The following is a 21646-nucleotide window of genomic DNA, read 5'->3' as shown; positions in this document are numbered from 1 at the left end:
TACTTATGTTAGCTCAAACACACCGGTTTTCTACTATTTGTCTGAATGTCTGTCCCGGGTGATATTTGTTGGCCAGTTGTGTGCGTGTTTTTGTACCCGTTACTCGTAGAGTAAAAGGGTATACTAGATTCGTTGAAAAGTATGTAACTGGCAGAAGGAAGCAATTCCGACCATATACAGTATATATATTCTTGATCAGGATCAATAGCCGAGTCGATATGACCATGTCCGTCTGTCCGTCCGTATGAACGATGAGATCTCAGGAACTACCAAAGCTAGAAAGTTGAGACTAAGTATACAGACTCCAGAGACATAGACATTGCCACGCCCACTCTAACGCTCACAAACCGCCAAAAGCTGCTACGCCCACACTTTTGAAAAATGTTTTGATATTTTTTCAGTTTTGTATTAGTCTTGTAAATTTCTATCGATGTGCCAAAAAACTTTCTGCCACGCCCACTCTAACCTACAAACCGCCAAAAACTGTCAGTGTTTTAGACTCGCCTTCTCCCTTCCACTAGCTGAGTAACGGGTATCAGATAGTCGGGGAACTCGACTATAGCGTTCTCTCTTGTTGTACAGGCTTAACTGATGGCACGCCTTGGGACATTGGGACACTTCGCTCTTTGGGGCTTTACATTTGGGCATTTTATCTTGAAGGCAACACCCTCTCCCGTCTTATACAGCCCCGCCCCACCTAACACTTGACATATCTCAACTGTAACAAGTGCTTTGCCGTCCACGCGTCGTTCTCCACCACCACCGCCACTTCGCTGCTACTCTACGTGGAGCAATTGGCCAACACAGCAGGAAACATTGACGTCTCCATGACGCATCAATATGTCCTTGAACATTGTCGACCCCTAAAATTAAGGCTGTTTCACAAAACCGCTTGACTACATCCTTAGCCAGAAGTTATGACAGTGCTTACTTAGAATTGGAGTAGATTGTAAGTTCAGAAAGTGCGCTTAATGACAATTAGCCGCATGAATGTGCCATATTCTTATAAAATTCTGCCGATAAGCCTTTGCAGACATATCGAATTAAAGACTCGCCACAACAGGATAGTTCCTCTTTAGTATTAGTATGTATATACCTTATATTATATTATTACTTATAAAGGAAATCATTTGTATTAAATGGTCAAAGATGATTGCCGCTGCAGAATAATTAGGAGAAGTAATAAGTTACAGCTCTTATTGTAGATCCTTGTTAGACCACTTTGTTACGTGCCATCGTGGTTTTGACCACTAGCTCGTTAAATGTTGACTTCTAGGGCCGGAATCGTGGTGGTCTTATTCGCATATACCAACGATGGTCGGTTGGCAGGTTCAGTTCCTAAACCAGCTGAATTTTGTACGGCTTGAGACCCAAATCTTTGCGATCCACAATGTCGATGGGCAGAGGTGTAACTCCTGCGCACGGTGACGAATCTATGTGTTCGGGACTTCTGTTACCCTGGCCTCAACGGCCGCAATATTTTCTTCAGTGCGCACTCTGCAAAGTCTTGTCGGTGGCCGGATATTCAAAAAAGTGATTTGGGTGCGAAACTTATCGATAGTATTGCGCACAACCGAATTGATGGTTGATTATGAGCACCATAAAACGGGCAAAGCAAACGGTGCACTTTCACAAACGACTTTTGATTTTCGAAGTAAATTTCAAAGATTTGCTACAGCTACTCAGCTGTTAATATATATATTAATCTATATACATGTATGTACATATATACATATATGCGTATAAGGGTCGGAAAAGTCTCCTTCTACCTGATACATATCTTTCAAGGAATCTATTAAACTCTTTTACTCTACGAGAAACAGATATTAAAACAAAATCGAAATTTTCTCAGGCACTAAGCTCGATACACTTACACCCACTCGTGGCGTAGAAGGGTATACTAGATTGGTTGAAAAGTATGTAACAGGCAGAAGGAAGCGTTTCCGACCATATAAAGTATATATATTCTTGATCAGGATCAATAGCCGAGTCCGTCCGTCCGTATGAACGTCGAGATCTCAGGAACTATAAAAGCTAGAAAGTTCAGATTCAGCATCCAGACTCTAGAGACATAGTCGCAGCGCAAGTTAGTCGATTCATCACACTTTTGATAAATATTTTGATACTTTTTCATTGTTTTCATTAGTCTTGTAATTTTATATCGATATGCAAAAAATTTTTTTGCCACGCCCATTAACCACCCAAAACTGACACTTTAAAACAATATTTTGATATTTTTTCATATTTATACCCGTTACTCGTAGAGTAAAAGGGTATACTACATAAAGTATATATATTCTTGATCAGGATCAATAGCCGAGTCCGTCCGTCCGTATGAACGTCGAGATCTCAGGAACTATAAAAGCTAGGAAGTTCAGATTCAGCATCCAGACTCTAGAGACATAGTCGCAGCGCAAGTTTGTCGATTCATCACAATTTTGATAAATATTTTGATACTTTTCATTGTTTTCATTAGTCTTGTAATTTTATATCGATATGCAAAAAATTTTTTTGCCACGCCCATTAACCACCCAAAACTGACACTTTAAAACAATATTTTGATATTTTTTCATATTTATACCCGTTACTCGTAGAGTAAAAGGGTATACTACATAAAGTATATATATTCTTGATCAGGATCAATAGCCGAGTCCGTCCGTCCGTATGAACGTCGAGATCTCAGGAACTATAAAAGCTAGGAAGTTCAGATTCAGCATCCAGACTCTAGAGACATAGTCGCAGCGCAAGTTTGTCGATTCATCACAATTTTATAATATTTTGATACTTTTCATTGTTTTCATTAGTCTTGTAATTTTATATCGATATGCAAAAAATTTTTTGCCACGCCATTAACCACCCAAACTGACACTTTAAAACAATATTTTGATATTTTTTCATATTTATACCGTTACTCGTAGAGTAAAAGGGTATACTACATAAAGTATATATATTCTTGATCAGGATCAATAGCCGAGTCCGTCCGTCCGTATGAACGTCGAGATCTCAGGAACTATAAAAGCTAGGAAGTTCAGATTCAGCATCCAGACTCTAGAGACATAGTCGCAGCGCAAGTTTGTCGATTCATCACAATTTTGATACTTTTTCATTGTTTTCATTAGTCTTGTAATTTTATATCGATATGCAAAAAATTTTTTTGCCACGCCCATTAACCACCCAAAACTGACACTTTAAAACAATATTTTGATATTTTTTCATATTTATACCCGTTACTCGTAGAGTAAAAGGGTATACTAGATTCGTTGAAAAGTATGTAACTGGCAGAAGGAAGCGTTTCCGACCATATAAAGTATATATATTCTTGATCAGGATCAATAGCCGAGTCGATCTGGCCATGTCCGTCTGTCTGTCCGTATGAACGTCGAGATCTCAGGAACTACAAAAGGTAGAAAGTTGAGACTTAGCATACAGACTCCAGAGACATAGACGCAGCGCAAGTTTGTCGATTCACGCCTACTCAAACGCCCACAAACCGTCCAAAACTGCCACGCCCTCACTTAAAAAAATTTTTTTGAAATTTTTTCATTTTTGCATTAGTCTTGTAAATTTCTAACGATTTGCCAAAAAACTTTTTGCCACGCCCATAAACCGCCAAAAACTCCCCCGCCCACACTTTTGAAAAATCTTTTTATATTTTTGTTAGTCTTGTAAATTTCTTTCGATTTACCAAACAATTTTTTGTCACGCCCACGAAACGCCAAAAACTGTTAGTATTGAAATTTATCATTCGCATTTCCACTAGCTGAGTAATGGGTATCATATAGTCAGGGAACTCGACTAAAGCGTTCTCCCTTGCTTTCTTTGTGTGCGATATTGCTGACAAGTTTTTGTGGTAAGTGTTTCCTAAGAGTACTTGAAGAAGTTGGAGAGTTGAAGCCTGAGCTGTATCGTTTGCACAGATGATGAATAGCTTTGGCAAGTGGTCGCGTGGTAAGGCCTTTTGGTTGGGCAGGCTAAAACATAGATACATATACATACATATATAGGAGTTATAATGATAGTGATGAGTTTTAGAGAGCATAAAGATACATTTAACCACTATCAGTTCGGCAAGGCTAGCTTTTAAAGAATTCAGTTTTTTTAGAGTTTGACTTTAAAAAAAATTAAGTTTTACATACATGTACCTAATCCGTACATGTACATTTGCAACTCCAAATTAATGATTATTAGATAATAATAGTATTTGTGAGCGTACGAACAAAAAATTACATTGAAAAAAAAGGGAAAATCTGTTTGTGAAAGAACGGACGGGCATACCAAAGAATAAAAAAAATGTTGTGTTATGTTTTTGGAATCTGCATGATTATTCTCTAGTTGCTTAGCTTATATGGTTCTTAAGATCCATACTTGACTAGTGATCCAGAATTTGTATACTTTATTGGGAAACGCTTCATTCTACCTGTTACATTCTTTTCAACTAATCTAGTGGACCAGGTTTGTAGGCGCTTGAAAGGGCGCATTCAAAAGGTATTTGGCAGTTCGAAAACAATTTTTAAACAAATAATAAACTGAAAAAAATAACAAGAAATGTCAGCATTGTGAGCTTGTCAGTTCAATGAATCCGTTAATCGCATTATCACAAGGGTAGATTTTTAGCATAACGCTTAAACTCCGTCTGCAGCGGCAAGCTTAGTGTTGGAGGTCAAAGCGAAGCCATACGAATTCTCCCGCAGAGGCAGACTGCATATAAGGCCGGAAACAGTTAACAAAGGCTTAGTCCTTGGCCACTTACTGTCGTTAAACCAAAGACATTATAATAATATAATATTCTAATGTCTTTGGTTAAACGGTATTAGAGAAAAAGACAGTCAGACAGACGCTTGAAGTTTTTTAAGGGATGTGGAAAATTTACCTTTGCTTCCTCATGCGTTAGGTGTTGCCATCGAAAATGAATGGAAGAGTAACGTCAGTCAAATGGATTGACAATCCTAGACAATCGGACAGGCTAGACAGGGCCCAAAGTCAAAAAACAGATCGCAGTGGCACAATGGCATATACGAAACATCAATTCTAAGACCCAAAATCCCAGAACTCAGTTTATTCATCTATCCCTTGTCAAGTTGACGTTTTCAAAGCTGCTGGAACTGTGACTGCTGTGACTATAGCGACACCGGCTCGACATCGTGCTAGCCATTATATACGCCGAACAAACCTGAGGGGCGCGTACTCATGTACCCATCTTCCTCACCAGCCCTCGCAACTTCGCACACGAAAGTTTTAGCTCATTGACGTTTTGCGCAGCCGGTCGCTGTCGCTTTAAATAAATAACTGGCGTAACGCTACCTATACACACGTACTAGCGTCTCTTTCGCTCTCTCAGCTACACTATATTCAACGGACGGAACGGAGTTCATCTGAACAAGGCCCCCGACTCCATTCCCTGTCATTTTTGACAGACGATTGGTCCGACGGGTTGTCCCTGTTCAACCCCGACCTTACTAACCATGACCAAGTTTTATTTAAAACTCGCCCGACTCCCACTTTCCTCTCCGTCATGTAGTTCCCATGATTGCTGTTGGAAATAGACAAGGCAGTCTGTTCTGTTTTGACAATTACCTTGCAATGTGGGTATTGTAATAAACCGGAACCAGAAGCTACTCTTTAATCAAATGTCTTGACCATTTTCTTATTTTGTTGATAATATATAGCCATTTCACACAAAAACCAAATTTTAAATATAAGAATAAATATAAAATTAATTACAATTTATTAAACATGCCATGGGTAGGCAAAAACATAATCTGGAAAATGTATCCCCGGTACTTTTAGAGTACTGGATTTGTTAAAAGGTATGTAGAACGTAGAAGGAAGCGTTTCCGACCCATTAAAGAATATATATTATTGGTGCGGATTACCCGCAGAGTTGATCTGGCCAAACTATAAATGTTAGAATGTTGAGATTAAGCATGCAGATTCTATTGACCCAGAAGCAGCGCAAGTCACACAAACCACCTAAGGACTAACTCTTAGACTTTTTCTTTAATAAAAAGCAATTGGAAGGGAAAAATTACGCTTTAAAAAAATACCAAAAACAGGACATAATTTAATCTTAATAAAATTTCGTGAAAGCATGTTCACAGGCAATACAAGAATTAGGAAATTTACCTTATAGCTAAAAATTGCAATTAGGGTTTCTGTTCAAATTTAATTTGTAACCAGGTAACACTGATCAGTCTGTCCAACTCAGCACTGGACCTGCCGAGGCTACACAAATATTGACAGCGTCGGTATTCGGTGGAGAGTCGGAAGGGAAATTACCTAATCCGCTCGTCAGGTTATTGGGCACCCCTGGTATCTAGCCATGTAATTATACCCGTTTTTCATGGAGTAAAAGGGTATACTAGATTCGTTGAAAAGTATGTAACGGGCAGAAGGAAGCGTTCCCGACTATATAAAGTATTTATATTCTTGATCAGGATCAATAGCCGATAAGTTAGTGTGGGGGTGGCAAAAAATTGTTTGGCAAATCGAGAGAAAGTTACAAGACTAAAAAAAAATGAAATAATTTCAAATATGTTTTTAAAATGTGGGCGTGGTTGTTTTCGGCGATTTGTGTGCGTTAGCGTGGGCGTGGTAACATGGATCAACAAACTTGCGCTGCGTCATTACATTATTGAAAACATTATTTACATTGATGTGTAAGTCCTTTTATTTATAGAAAATAGGAGCTTAATTTAATCTGTGCAGATAATTATACGTTTACCGTGATACTTAATAAGCACATTCCAGTAGTGACGAAGCGAATGAGGTGAGTGTGCGAAGGCGACAACTTATATACACTATGAAATAAAAATCTGCTGTGGTTGTCTTAACATAAAGTATATATATATTTTCTTGATGGATCAGTTGCCGAGTCTGTCCGTCCGTTCGTATGAACGTCGATAGCTCAGGATGTATTAAAGCTGCGAAGTTACAGCGCACGTTTGTTTCCTGATGTTGCCATGCCCACGCAAACGCCCAGAAATGCCCAGTTTTTTTAACATATCTATTACATTTTACGGCGTTATATCTCTGTTGCAATTAAGTGTGAGTGTGGAAAAGAACTATTTTGTGTTATGTTATGTTCCATAAAGAGGTCCATCTATGTTAAACGAGCTACCGTTCCGGAAATATTCTTCCCCAAGAAACACACTAGCGCAGGTTCGCATAAGAAAATAATGGGTCACCCAAAGGATTCGGCGGAAGGTGGTTAAAATAATGCATGTGTTCATTGTCATGACTTAACGACAGTGCACTATTAGTCACTCTTTTTAAATACGATTTTTTTCAATTGACGCAGAAACATTTTTTTTAGTTACTTTCTTTCATTGGGGCAACAGCTTATACAGACATGTATTAGGACACTTTGTTTCGTGGTTAAATTAACATTTAAAACCCTTTAATGGTCTAACTCACTATGATGCGAGGATTTAGCTTGTTTTCGATACAAAACACAGGAAAGGCAAGGGCCGGAAATGGAAATGCAAATGGTTGACATGATTGGCGGAAACGGTGTGTTTGAAAGAATAAAAGTAATATCATTGTGAGGTCCTATTGAGAGGCTTAAACCCTAGGTGCCAAAATCATTTTATCGCAATATTAGGCTCAAGTAGTGACACCAACTAGATAACCATGGTTGGTAAAGAGAAATATGGTTAAGTGGGAATATTTTTGATCGGCTCTCACTTATATTATACCGGTTAGCGATTTTCTTAGTCTCAAAGAAATTCGCTCGTATTGCCAGAATCGGAGAAATGGTACTTGTTTTCAAATATAGCTATTTTATTTTTCTAAAATTAATATTTAAGGATATTTAATGTAACTTGCATTAAAATACTGTGGGCTAATTACTAATATTCCGATTCCTCCATCTTCTCTTTTTCAGACCACTCTATGCCTATTGAATATACAGGATACCTGGGCAAAAAAGCTAAATGCGAGTCAAGCTTTTGACGACACGTGGAACACAGCATCCGATTTAGAAAATGAACTTGAAGTAAGTAGTATTGACTGTTCATTTGGCACTGCACAGCAGAGTAATCCACTAATGCAACTTCTAATTTGCAGCAGCAAAAGCGGTCGAAGGGTCAGAGTGCAGGAGGAGGAGGTGGCGGAGGGGGTGCACCTGGCCAGTGGTCTTCCTGGTCAGATTGGTCAACCTGTTCGCGCACCTGCGATGGAGGCATCATGCATCAAATGCGTAGGTGCGGCAGTCCTGGCAGTTGTCGCGGGGAAAGCACACGCTACCGCATTTGCAACATGCAGCCTTGTCCGGAGCAACAGGACTTCCGCTCCAGCCAATGCGCCGCCTACAACGATGTTCCCTATGACGGCACTCTGTACAAGTGGACTCCGCATTATGATTACGTCGAGCCCTGTGCGCTTACATGCAGGTGATATATAAAAATAGTTCGCTATGGTGTTCTAAATCAGTTCAATGAGGCAACTAATTAAACGCTTTGCAAATTCCGCCTAAGTCTTTACTGTTTCAAACAGAAACGGTATAAAATATTAAGATTCTATCTTATAATTGTGACTCTATATTGGTATGTTAGTTATGGCTAAACTATAATGGCTTATCCAAATAAATATTTTTATACCCGTTACTCGTAGAGTAAAAGGGTATACTAGATTCCTTGAGATGTATGTAAAGGGTAGAAGGAAGCCTTTCCAACCATATAAAGTATAAACATTTTTGGTCAGGATCAATGGCCGAGTCGATTTGGCCCTGTCAGTCTGTCTGTCTTTTCGTCCGTATGAACTTTGAGATCTCAGGAACTATAGAAGGTTGAGATTAACCATTCAGACTTCAGAGACATAGACGCAGCGCAAGTTTGTCCATTGTAAATGTACATGTACATTTTTCTTGATTTGCCAAAAAACAAACCGCAGTGTACAAAGTGTCAGTGTTGAAGTCTCTCCTTCCACTAGCTGAGTAACCGGTATCAGATAGTCGGGGAACTCGATTATAGCCTTCTCTCTTGTTTTTATGATTATTATTAGTCTGCCTGCTTTCCTCGCTTGCATCTAGTAAGCCTGAGCGTCGCAGAAGCAGCCATTTCCATCTAATTATACCCGTTACTCGTAGAGTAAAAGGGAATACTAGATTCGTTGAAAAGTATGTAACAGCCAGAAGGAAGCGTTTCCGACCATATAAAGTATATATATTCTTGATCAGGATCAGTAGCCGAGTCGATCCGGCCATGTCCGTCTGTCCGTCCTTCCGTATGAACGTCAAGATCTCAGGAACTACAAAAGCTAGAAAAGTAGCTCGATCCAGGCCAATCACGACAACCGCCTAAAACTGTCATGCCCACACTTTTGAAAAAGGTTTTGATATTTTTTTCATTTTTGTATTAGTCTTATAAATTTCTATCGATTTGCCAAAAAACTTTTTGCCACGCCCACAAGCCGCCAAAAACTATCAGTGTTAAAGACTCTCCTTCGCACTTTCACTAGCTGAGTAACGGGTATCAGATAGTCGGGGAACTCGACTATAGCGTTCTCTCTTGTTTGTAAATAAAAATAATACAAATATTTTCCATCCGCAGAGGACATCCGGCGCATCTCGTCGAAGACATTTCGCGGGAGACTGGAGGCGGGAACGCCGAGGAGGCAGAGCACTACGACGAGCAGAGCGTCATTGTGCAATTATCGGCGAGGGTGCAGGATGGGACCCGTTGTCGTTCAGGCAGCCTGGATATGTGTATCCAAGGAAAGTGTCAGGTGAGAAATATTTGGGCACAGTTTATTGTAAACAATATTCGGGCCGTCGAACCCTCCACTTCAAATACCATTCGCATAGCGATATGTGATAAATTAGGTACACAACGTTGGTGTTGGAGAAGGTGGTCCTGAAGGCTTGGGCATTGGCGAAACCACGAAGAGGCTACTTACTCTTGGAAGTCCGTTGGGAAGGCCTATTGCGTATGCACATGCACATTGCATAACACAAGCACCTTTGTATGATTACGCTCTGGAGTATATATAATTCATAAGAAGGTTACTGAGAAAGGTGCGTAAATTACTGCTTGTATTCCTCAGTTGCCACTGCTACTGCCGTCAAATTTTCACTATTGAACATCGTGCCCCAGGGCTACGCTGAGCAGAGCGGCAGCCAAAACTGTACCGTGAGATATGTTCGCATGGTGGGCAAGGGCTGCGCAAAGCATAACATACATATATATATGTACATGTACATTGTTAACAGCGCAAAGCAAAAGTATTGTGAATACATTTTTTTAATGAAAAGCGTAAAACAATCGGTGGCAACTCAACGAATACTTTTAAATTAGCAGAAGCCATGCGCCATCTTTATCCGAAAGAATATTCATCAATAATTGTTAAGCTAAGTACCGGTATTACAATTTGGGATTGCCAAAGTAAGATTACGTGTTAGTTTACTATTCGACTTTTAAATTTAAACAAGAAGTCTTTAAACAAGGAGTCGTGGCAACCCAAGCATCTCCAATATGTTGTAATAAACGCCAATATGTCATGTTGTTTACTTCCTCTGCTATTCGTCGCCAATTAGGCAGCATTAGGAGGCATTCTATATGTGGATATATTTATAAATTTATATATATTTATATCATATATGTGTATATCACTGTGAGTAACAGTCCACGTAGTGACGAAGCGCACCACTATATACATGAAGAAAGGAATCTTTATCTGATACCCGTTACTCAGCTAGTGAAAGTGCGAAGGAGTCTTCAGCACTGACAGTTTTTGGCGGTTTGTGGGCGCTAGAGTGGGCGTGGCAAAAAGTTTTTTGGCAAATCGATAGCAATTTAGAAGACTAATACAAAAATGAAAAAATATCAGCACATTTTTCAAAAGTGTGGGCGTGGCAGTTTTGCGCGGTTTGTGGGCGTTAGGGTGGGCGTGGCAAATATTTTTTGGCAAACCGATAGAAATTAAGGAGACTAACACAAAAATGAAAAAATATCGAAACATTTTTCAAAAGTGTGGGCGTGGCAGTTTTAGGCGGTTTGAGGGCGTTAGAGTGGGCGTGGCAGCATGAATCGACAAACTTGCGCTGCTTCTATGTCTCTGGAGTCTGCATGATGAATCTCAACTTTGTAGCTTTTGTAGTTCCTGAGATTTCGACGTTCATACGGACGGACAGACGGACAGACGGACGGACAGACGGACATGGCCAGATCGACTCGGCTATTGATCCTGATCAAGAATATATATACTTTATATGGTCGGAAACGCTTCCTTCTGCCTGTTACATACTTTTCAACGAATCTAGTATACCCTTTTACTCTACGAGTAACGGGTATAATAAGAGAGAACGCTATAGTCGAGTTCCCCGTCTATCTGATACCCGTTACTCAGCTAGTGGTAGTGCGAAGGAGAGTCAACACTGACAGTTTTTGGCGGCTTGTGGGCGTTAGAGAAGGCGTGGCAAAAAGTTCTTTGGCAAATCGATAGAAATTTACCCAAAACTAGATTTTTGTGAATTTTTTAAAATGAACATTTTGCTCGGTTGTCTGTCTGTATAAAAGCGTTATAAATACCTAAAATTTATACGGCCACAGTTTTTGAACACTTCTGGGAATAGATATTTGTGCTGTCGATGAATTCTTTGGGATATTTTGAAAACCAGATTTGTTTATGTTTAAAATGTATAGCTGTGTGTAGCTTTTTATATATTCATAATACATTTTCGTAAAAATTGTGGTTTAAAAGTTTTTAAGCAACGAATAAGCACCTTTTACCAATTTAGAACAACTAACATTTTTTGAGTAATACATTTTAATGATCTTTTTATGGTCATGCATCCTATTATACTTTGCAAAATACATCGATATTAAAAACTTTAGTTGCCATGGAAGCTTTAAACCGCGTGTGATGTCTTGCTTTATAATATACATTTTTTACTCCCAAAAGCCGGATTTCTCTTATTACTATATTATCTTATCAATCGAATTTGTATGTTCGTGGTGAGAGTGGAAATGTCAAATATTAAAAATTATCGTTTTAGCGTTTCTTAAAGAAGTGTTCCCATTTTATATATCATGTTAATTTCAGATCTTCCGTGTCCTAATGATCCTGGCACACTTTAGGCAACCTACGATGCTACTATAAGTCTTGTCAATTTCTATCGAAATACCAAAAACATTTTGGCCACGCCCTTTCTAACGCCCACAAACCGTACAAAACTGACAATCCAAAATTTTGAAAATTTGTTGGTTGTCTTCCCTTTCTTATTTGTTTCGCCTATTTCCATCGATTTTCCAAAAGGATATGTTGAAATTTCTTGTTTTCATTTCATCCAGCTGAGTAACGGGTTGAGTTTCCCGACTATTGATCGCTCTCTCTTGTTATACCCGTCAAAAAAGTTAAAGGGTATACTAAATTCGTTGAAAAGTATATAACAGGCAGAAGGCAGCGTTTTCAAACATATAAAGAATATATATTCTTGATCAGGATCAATAGCCGAGTCGAACTCTCCGTCCGTATGAACGTCGAGATCTCAGAAACTATTAAAGCTAAAAAGTTGAGATTAAGGATGCAGACTCAAAAGACATAGACACAGCGCAAGTTTGTTGGGCCATATTCGCACGCTCACTATAACGCCCACAAACCGCCCAAAACTGCCACACTTCTGAAAAATGTTTTGTTATTGGTTTATTTTTTTATTAGTCTTGTACATTTTTCTACATTTTCCAGAAATCTATTTGTCACGCCCACTCTAACGCCCACAAACCTGCAAAAACTGTCAGTGTTGAAATTTCTCCTTAGCCTTGATTTACACTTTTTTGACATGTTGGTTTACCGTTTGAGTTTGTGCCTATCCTGTACTAACGTTTACTGTTTGTCATATCTTTTTAGCGTGTTGGCTGCGACTTAAAAATCGGATCTACAAAAAGAATAGACGGTTGCGGAGTTTGCGGCGGCGATGGAAACTCCTGCTCTCAACCGCTTTTTGACTGGGAGATGGCACCAATGTCGCAGTGTTCTGTCACCTGCGGTAGTGGTAAGTTTAGTGCTCATGCGATTAGACCTTTTAAAAGCTTGTAACCGAATGAAGAGTGGTCAATTACCATACCTCGACGAAATCCTTGTCTGAATACGAAATAAAAACAAGAGAGAACGTTATAGTCGAGTTCCCCGACTATCTGATACCCGTTACTCAGCTGGTGGAAGTGCGAAAGGGAAATGACCTAATCAATGATGGTTCGTCCGGTGGTAATTACATATTGATTTATTTCAGTTGTTTTTGGCACTTAAATGCCAATTGCAGTTGAGTCTTTAAGGGATGTCCGGCGCTTGGGTGGAACAATAAAAAGTCACAGTGTAGTTCAACTCAGGCCAAAATGCAGGAGTTGCTAGGGATATCGAAATGCTTTTACTCATGTTTGTTGCTGTGTGCCCCTATTGGGGCGTATAGATGTGCACATTTCATTAAATTAATTGTGATCAATTTAATTATCCATTTTTTTGGTAATTTTGCTGTTAGACAACTGCAGTTATTTCACTTTGTTTTATTTTATAACAGATTACCAAATGTCTGTAAGACTTCATTGCATTTTTTCCGAAGCATTTTACTGCTCCTTCATCTTATCTCACTACTAACTCCTGATTTTATCATTCAAGAGTAATAAAAAAATCAGTACATAGGATAAATTATAGAAATTCGCAGGAGTTTTAGAAACTGGGCGGCTTAGAAATCGGTATGCCATTAATGCGCAATAAGCGAGATGCAACGCTAATAAAGATGAGGATGGCGATGACATTGAAATTCACACACGCTCGCCGAGGCAGTATCAAAATCCGATCCAAGCATATTCAAGGAATATAACTTTTGATGTTTATATTCGTCGCTTGATAGATTGCTTAGTCCATGTCATCGAAAGTATCGAATGTTTTCGTAAAAGAATCAAAATAAAAAATAATATTTTCTTATGCATTAACAACTTTAATAACCATTTAGTAGTGGCGCTCAATACTCGTAAGACTATTATTATATAATGTTTAAGTAATAATACATTTTGCTGGTTGTAAGGAGCTTACCGCAAATATAAGTAAATATTATTATTATTGACATCAAAGTGTTCTCATTTCCAGAATCTTTTTTTACATTTTAAACCTATTTTAAATTTCAAGTGCAAAGCGAAAATAGAAAAGTAAAGAATGCGAGATCCAATTTTGCCCTTCACTAACCATTTTTACTTTATCTCTTCCCGTCGTTACGTCTCCGCGGTGTTTCGTTTTTCCTTTGCCCCAGGTTACAAAATGTCCCGTCCTATATGCAGGAATCGTCTAACCAACGTCGATGTCGATGATACGCTTTGCAGCCTCACTAATCGCCCGGAGGCGTCTGTGGAACAATGTAATACACACAGTTGTCCTCCCCGGTAAGTACGGGTATATATATATATAAAAGCCAGAAAGTTTAGATTAGGCACGCCGACTCTAGAAACTAAATATGAACCTACTTCATGAGGCCGAAATGTTTAACTAAAATATTAATACCCACCCCTCCAAGGCTAAAAAAAGACGATATAGAAAAATTTTTGGGGTGAATTTATATTTTTAATAATTTTATTAAAATCCTAACACAATTATTTCTAGTCTTTAAAGATCTTGACCTTTATTCGCGAACGACGGGTAACGACGGGCTTTATGAGAGAGTGAAGGTGTATACTCCCGACCTGAAATTCAGCCCTACCCTCATGTCCTTCTGCATGATTGCTTGTGCGCAGAGGCGGTTTCCTACCCTCACGTCCCCTTCACGATTGCTAAAGATATAATAACGATATTCGAAATATAAGATTCATTTTTCTGTTCGCATGAAATAAACAATTTTTCTGGTCATGGCATTGAGGTATACTAATATCAACACTAATAAATATCGTTTTTAAAACGTCTGTCATCTTCCTACCGTTAATCGGGTTTTGTGTATAAATTTGAAGGCGGAATCCTACTAAATGCCACTGTTAGCAGCCAATACAATAAAACCCTCTTAGTCCTAACCCGTTATTTTCCACGCAGCCACTGACTGCTTTTAGCAACTATTTATTTACTTTCTGTGTTGTTAACTTTTGCAAATTCGCAGGTGGATAGCAGACGATTGGAGCACTTGCAGCCGCCTCTGTGGTCACGGCTACCGTGAGAGAATGGTTGTCTGTGCCGAGGAGTCGAACGCCATCAAGACAAGGGTGAGTGTTAGGATTGGTCTTCATTATTAAATGGTTACCGGTGTCGCGTCCCTAAATCGGCGATGAGTTTGCATATTGCAAATGCATTGCACGGCAATGGGGAACGCGTCAACACCTTATTGCCACGTTCTTTTACACGAGCCTCTGTCTCTTTTAACAGGTGGCTGATATTATGTGCCGCACACCCAAGCCACCAACACAAGAGACCTGCATTATCGAGGAGTGCCCACACTGGGAGGTCGAGGACTGGACCGGTGTAAGTACTTTAGACCTCAACCTCCCACCAAGTTGTGTAACAACAATACGCCTTGAGCGCTGAAGAAGAAACTGTAGGATCCAAACCTAGGCGCATGGCTGGAAGATTACATTTTGCACTTTGATGATATCTAATTCCTTTTAGTATCAAATTGTTGCCCGTCAGTTTTGAAATCGAAGTAGTACACGGCAAAATTAGGTAATAGGAATATTCCTAGAGTATTATTATTACTTGAACTACAAGTAAGCTTCTCTTTCGGTCCGTTGTTCTGCACTAGATATGCACTTATGAGGACCGCTTGGTGGTGTCAGGGGTTTGCGTTGCTCAATTGATTTGCTTAAAGTTTTTGTCTGAATGTTGCTTAACGCTTTGGTAAAGAATTTTTGCGGACATGTAACTTGGTGTTAGAAATTGTTAGCTATTATTAGACTTCTCGCTTTACATTTGGGACAACTTAAGTGCATTTCATATCCAAATACAATTATCGATAAAATTGCCAAGTAAAATAAAAATAAGAGAGCACGATATATTCGAGTTCCCCGACTATCTGATACCCGTTACTCAGCTAGTGGAAGTGCAAAGGAGAAATTTCAATACTAACATTTTTTGGCGGTTTGTGGACGTTATTGGCAAATCGAGAAAAATTTACAAGACTAACAAAAATGTGAAAAATTTTTCAAATTTGTGGGCGCGGCAGCTTTGGTCGTTAATCGACAAACTTGCGCTGCGTCTATGTCTCTGGAGTCTGCATGCTGAATCTCAACTTTCTAACTTTAATAGTTCCTGAGATCTCGACGTTTATACGGACGGACATGGCTAAATCGACTTGGCTATTGAATCTTATTAAGAATATATATACTTTTTAATATATTACTCTACGAGGAACGGGTATAAATATAAGTCACGAAATTAACAACCTTTAAAACGGGCAACGATAAGGGAATAAAATAGAATTTAAAACAATGAAGCTGGGGTTGCATAGTTACGCCTACGCCCCATGTTCCGAAGCAACGCGGACAATGTACAAATTTTCATTTGTATGCTGGTAGCGTGCACGTGGCACTGCGATGGGATATGTCTGTGTGTAAAATGGGAATAGAAGAGTTTGGAGGATTTTTGTGGAATTCGCCTTGTTGTTTGTGAACCGCATCACTGGAAACGTTCACTTCGAAACAGCGCATTTTGTCATTTTGCGGCTTATCCATTATGCAAGCAAATGCCTTTTTATGATGGTGGAAAGACTCGTATTAATATAATTTATAATGCTAACGAAAGCTATGCTCCACTCTTCCAACCCACAGTGCTCGGTTTCCTGCGGACAGGGTATACAAATGCGAGGCGTTGAGTGCAAATCGACAGATGGCAGTTTGAGTGCCAAGTGTGATCCACTGACAAAGCCGGGCAGCATGCAGCAGTGCTCTACCGGAATTTATTGCGGCGGATCGGTGAACAAAGTTGGTGGCACTATTATTGTGGGCAGCAGCCGCTCGCTAAACGAAGTAAGTCCGTTAGAAAGCTTAGCGCCTCTCCCCTTCAATCGGACACTTACACTTTGATCCTAGCGATCGGAGCGACAATTGGATGTTGATGACGACAACGAGGACGACGAGGTCGATGATATCGAGGACGTGGAATCGGGACAGGATACGGATGATGGTGACGGCTTATCCTACGCTGATCATCCATTGCGCTACGCTCATCGCACACAGAGTCGACTGAACCAGGAAGCCCCAGATGAGCCGCGGACCATGCCTCTAATGAACGGAAATTCAAACAATAATTTCAATAGGGGAAGCGACGAATCAGAGGGACCCTCACTAGATCCCACGTGAGTAGGGGGCACTTTATTATGTTAAGAAGGGAAGTTATTTTTAAAACATAAAACAGAGAAACGGTCGATTTCCTTGACTATCGGGACTTGACTGCTCGGGACCATTTTCAGCAGCATTTAGTAAAACCAGTACATTTAAAAACAGTTTTCTAAAGAAGGGGAAAAATGTTGTTTCCTTGCCGAAGTTAGATTCTTCTAATATGCAAGCAAAATTTGGCTCACAGTGTATCTAGTATCATTCCTCCAAATTAGTGTAGCTTGTCGTATACTTTTATAATTATTATACCCGTTACTCGTAGAGTAAAAGGGTATATTAGATTCGTTGAAAAGTATGTAACAGGCAGAAGGAGGCGTTTCCGACCATATAAAATATATCTATTCTTGATCAGGATCAATAGCCGAGTCGATATGATATATGTCCGTCTGTCCGTCTGTCCGTCCGTCCGTCTGTCCGTCTGTCAGTCCGTCCGTATGAACGCTGAGATCTCAGGAACTACCAAAGCTAGAAAGTTGAGACTAAGCATACAGACTCCAGAGACATAGACGCAGCGCAAGTTTGTCGATTCATGTTGCCACGCCCACTCTAACGCCCACAAACCGCCTATTTTTTCATTTTTGTATTAGTCTTGTAAATTTCTATTGATTTGCCAAAAAACTTTTTGCCACGCCCACACTAACGCCCACAAACCACCAAAAGCTGCTACGCCCACACTTTTGAAAAATATTTTGATATTTTTTCATTTTTGTATTAGTCTTGTAAATTTCTATCGATGTGCCAAAAAACTTTCTGCCACGCCCACTCTAACCTACAAACCTCCAAAAACTATCAGTGTTTTAGACTCTCCTTCTCCCTTCCACTAGCTGAGTAACGGGTATCAGATAGTCGGGAAACTCGACTATAGCGTTCTCTTTTGTTGTACAGGCTTAACTGATGGCACGCCTTGGGACATGACACACTTCGCTCCTTGGGGCTTTACATTTGGGCATTTTATCTTGAAGGCAACACCCTCTCCCGTCTTATACAGCCCCGCCCCACCTAACACTTGACATATCTCAACTGTAACAAGTGCTTTGCCGTCCACGCGTCGTTCTCCACCACCAGCATTTGGCTAACACAGCAGGAAACATTGACGTCTCCATGACGCATCAATATGTCCTTGAACATTGTCGACCCCTAAAATTAAGGCTGTTTCACAAAACCGCTTGACTACATCCTTAGCCAGAAGTTATGACAGTGCTTACTTAGAATTGGAGTAGATTGTAAGTTCAGAAAGTGCGCTTAATGACAATTAGCCGCATGAATGTGCCATATTCTTATAAAATTCTGCCGATAAGCCTTTGCAGACATATCGAATTAAAGACTCGCCACAACAGGATAGTTCCTCTTTAGTATTAGTATGTATATACCTTATATTATATTATTACTTATAAAGGAAATCATTTGTATTAAATGCTCAAAGATGATTGCCGCTGCAGAATAATTAGGAGAAGTAATAAGTTACAGCTCTTATTGTAGATCCTTGTTAGACCACTTTGTTACGTGCCATCGTGGTTTTGACCACTAGCTCGTTAAATGTTGACTTCTAGGGCCGGAATCGTGGTGGTCTTATTCGCATATACCAACGATGGTCGGTTGGCAGGTTCAGTTCCTAAACCAGCTGAATTTTGTACGGCTTGAGACCCAAATCTTTGCGATCCACAATGTCGATGGGCAGAGGTGTAACTCCTGCGCACGGTGACGAATCTATGTGTTCGGGACTTCTGTTACCCTGGCCTCAACGGCCGCAATATTTTCTTCAGTGCGCACTCTGCAAAGTCTTGTCGGTGGCCGGATATTCAAAAAAGTGATTTGGGTGCGAAACTTATCGATAGTATTGCGCACAACCGAATTGATGGTTGATTATGAGCACCATAAAACGGGCAAAGCAAACGGTGCACTTTCACAAACGACTTTTGATTTTCGAAGTAAAATTCAAAGATTTGCTACAGCTACTCAGCTGTTAATATATATATTAATCTATATACATGTATGTACATATATACATATATGCGTATAAGGGTCGGAAAAGTCTCCTTCTACCTGATACATATCTTTCAAGGAATCTATTAAACTCTTTTACTCTATGAGAAACAGATATTAAAACAAAATCGAAAGTTTCTCAGGCACTAAGCTCGATACACTTACACCCACTCGTGGCGTAGAAGGGTATACTAGATTGGTTGAAAAGTATGTAACAGGCAGAAGGAAGCGTTTCCGACCATATAAAGTATATATATTCTTGATCAGGATCAATAGCCGAGTCCGTCCGTCCGTATGAACGTCGAGATCTCAGGAACTATAAAAGCTAGAAAGTTCAGATTCAGCATCCAGACTCCAGAGACATAGACGCAGCGCAAGTTTGTCGATTCATCACACTTTTGATAAATATTTTGATACTTTTAAATTTATATCGATATGCAAACAATTTTTTTGCCACGCCCATAAACCACCCAAAACTGCCACTTTAAAAGAATATTTTGATATTTTTTCATATTTTTATTGTAAATTTCTTTCGATCTGCAAAAAAACTTTTTGCCACGCCCACCCTAACGCCCAGAAACCGCCAAAAACTCCCACGCCCACACTTTTGAAAAATCTTTTTATATTTTTTCACATTTTTGTTAGTCTAGTAAATTTTCTTTCGATTTACCAAACAATTTTTTGTCACGCCAACTCTAACGCCCAAAAAAGGCCAAAAACTGTTAGTATTGAAATTTATCTTTCGCACTTCCCCTAGCTGAGTAATGGGTATCATATAGTCGGGGAACTCGACTATAGCGTTCTCCCTTGTTTGTTATTGAGGAAATCAATTTATTACATTTCGTCGATTAATTGACCCGATATAATAATCTTATTGTATTAGATTACAACAAAATACGTTACCAATAGACGTAACCCAATTGACCAAAGAACAACGAAAATACTGTATACTTATAATTATCCCAAATTCCTTTTAATGGCTTCTGGCTCCGATAACCGCTTATCTAAAACTATTCGAGCCTGGCGTCGCCAATAAGTCGCGACATTGTGCCGCCTCCAGACGGTGTTGTAAAAAGGAAGGCCGTAAAAATATTGAAGATGGCAGCGCGCCAGCCAGCGAAGCAAATGTAAAATACAAGCAAACAATATCCTAGCCTACGCGACGCGACGATGGTGAAATCAGAAGCACTGAGAAAAAAAAAAAAAAAGGATCTTAAAGTTAATGTAATGTTATGATATAAGGGGAGTATGACTTCATTTCCATGTCCGTCTGTCTGCCCGTCTGTTCGTCCGTCTGTCCGTCCGTCTGTCTGTCCGTCCGTATGAACTTCGAGATCTCAGGAACTATAAGAGTTTGTCGATTCATCACACTTATTTTTATAAATGTTTTGATATTTTTTAATTTTTTTCATTAGTCTTGTAAATTTGTATCGATATGCATTTTTTTGCCACGCCTACTCTAAAGCCCATAAACCGCCCAAAACTCCCACTTTAAAAAAATATTTTAATATTTTTTCATATTTTTATTTGTATTGTAAATTTCGACTATGGCGTTCTCTCTTGTTGGCATTAATTTTTGTCTGTGCAGCCTGACCTACTAAGAGCACCACGGTAAAATGCTTGCATTCAATTATATCCAATTACATACGCATCACCATCTACAATCCGCACCTACTGATCAATGAGGTGAAGTGGATTCTGTCTAGCGTATTTGTTAGCCGCTTGGTTCCAAGCTCATTTCCTTGGACAAGTGACACTTAGGCCAAGAAAGAACGACAAGGTGTAGAAAGAATACAACATTCGGGATGTGGAGCCGTGACTAAGAATTCATGGCACAGGCGATATTTAACAATTGTTAAAAAAGTAAATACCAGGCAAATTTTGTCGTTTCTAGTCGTATGAAGTAAATAAGCCCGTTATGAAATTTTAAAATTTATAGTTTCTTGTTTGCAATCCCACAAGCTGAGTGACAGATATCTAATAGTGGAGAAACTCGACTATATGTTTTTAATGTACTGAAGGTACTCAGTAAAAATGCATATATACAGTTGCGAAAAAAATAATAGACACATAAGTATTTTTTCGATAAATAAATAAGTTGAGTACGATAGTAAAATATGATTTTCGATAATCTAGATATTTTCTATCAAAATGAAAAAAAAATTTGAATGTCATACTTGATTTTAATAATTTTTTTGGGCAAGGTCTAAAATGAGCGAAAAAAAATAGCACACTATGATTTTTCAATATTCAATACTTGTCGGTTTGTTTTGGTGAAAGCACATGTTATAAACTTGACATTTTATTACTATATCAACATTATTTTGAAACATACTTAAAAAAATTATTAAATGGACGAGAAAGAT

General features: G+C 39.2%; 1 protein-coding gene across 11 annotated transcripts in view; it reads left to right on the top strand.

Annotated features, from left to right (window-relative positions):
• LOC122612453 (protein madd-4) overlaps positions 1 to 21646 on the top strand; it is a 44813-nt gene that overhangs the window by 7310 nt on the left and 15857 nt on the right. For all 11 annotated transcript variants that reach the window (XM_043786090.1, XM_043786081.1, XM_043786084.1 and 8 more), the window contains 9 exons: positions 7883 to 7993; positions 8065 to 8390; positions 9549 to 9723; positions 12844 to 12988; positions 14240 to 14369; positions 15071 to 15173; positions 15334 to 15429; positions 16731 to 16928; positions 16992 to 17257. In XM_043786090.1, the coding sequence (XP_043642025.1) occupies positions 7883 to 7993; positions 8065 to 8390; positions 9549 to 9723; positions 12844 to 12988; positions 14240 to 14369; positions 15071 to 15173; positions 15334 to 15429; positions 16731 to 16928; positions 16992 to 17257 (1550 nt within the window). The remainder of the gene's footprint in view (positions 1 to 7882; positions 7994 to 8064; positions 8391 to 9548; positions 9724 to 12843; positions 12989 to 14239; positions 14370 to 15070; positions 15174 to 15333; positions 15430 to 16730; positions 16929 to 16991; positions 17258 to 21646) is intronic.

The sequence above is a fragment of the Drosophila teissieri genome, chromosome 2R (assembly GCF_016746235.2).
Source record: "Drosophila teissieri strain GT53w chromosome 2R, Prin_Dtei_1.1, whole genome shotgun sequence".
Classification (NCBI taxonomy): Eukaryota; Metazoa; Arthropoda; class Insecta; order Diptera; family Drosophilidae; genus Drosophila; species Drosophila teissieri.
This window is presented reverse-complemented; position numbering and strand designations above follow the sequence as displayed.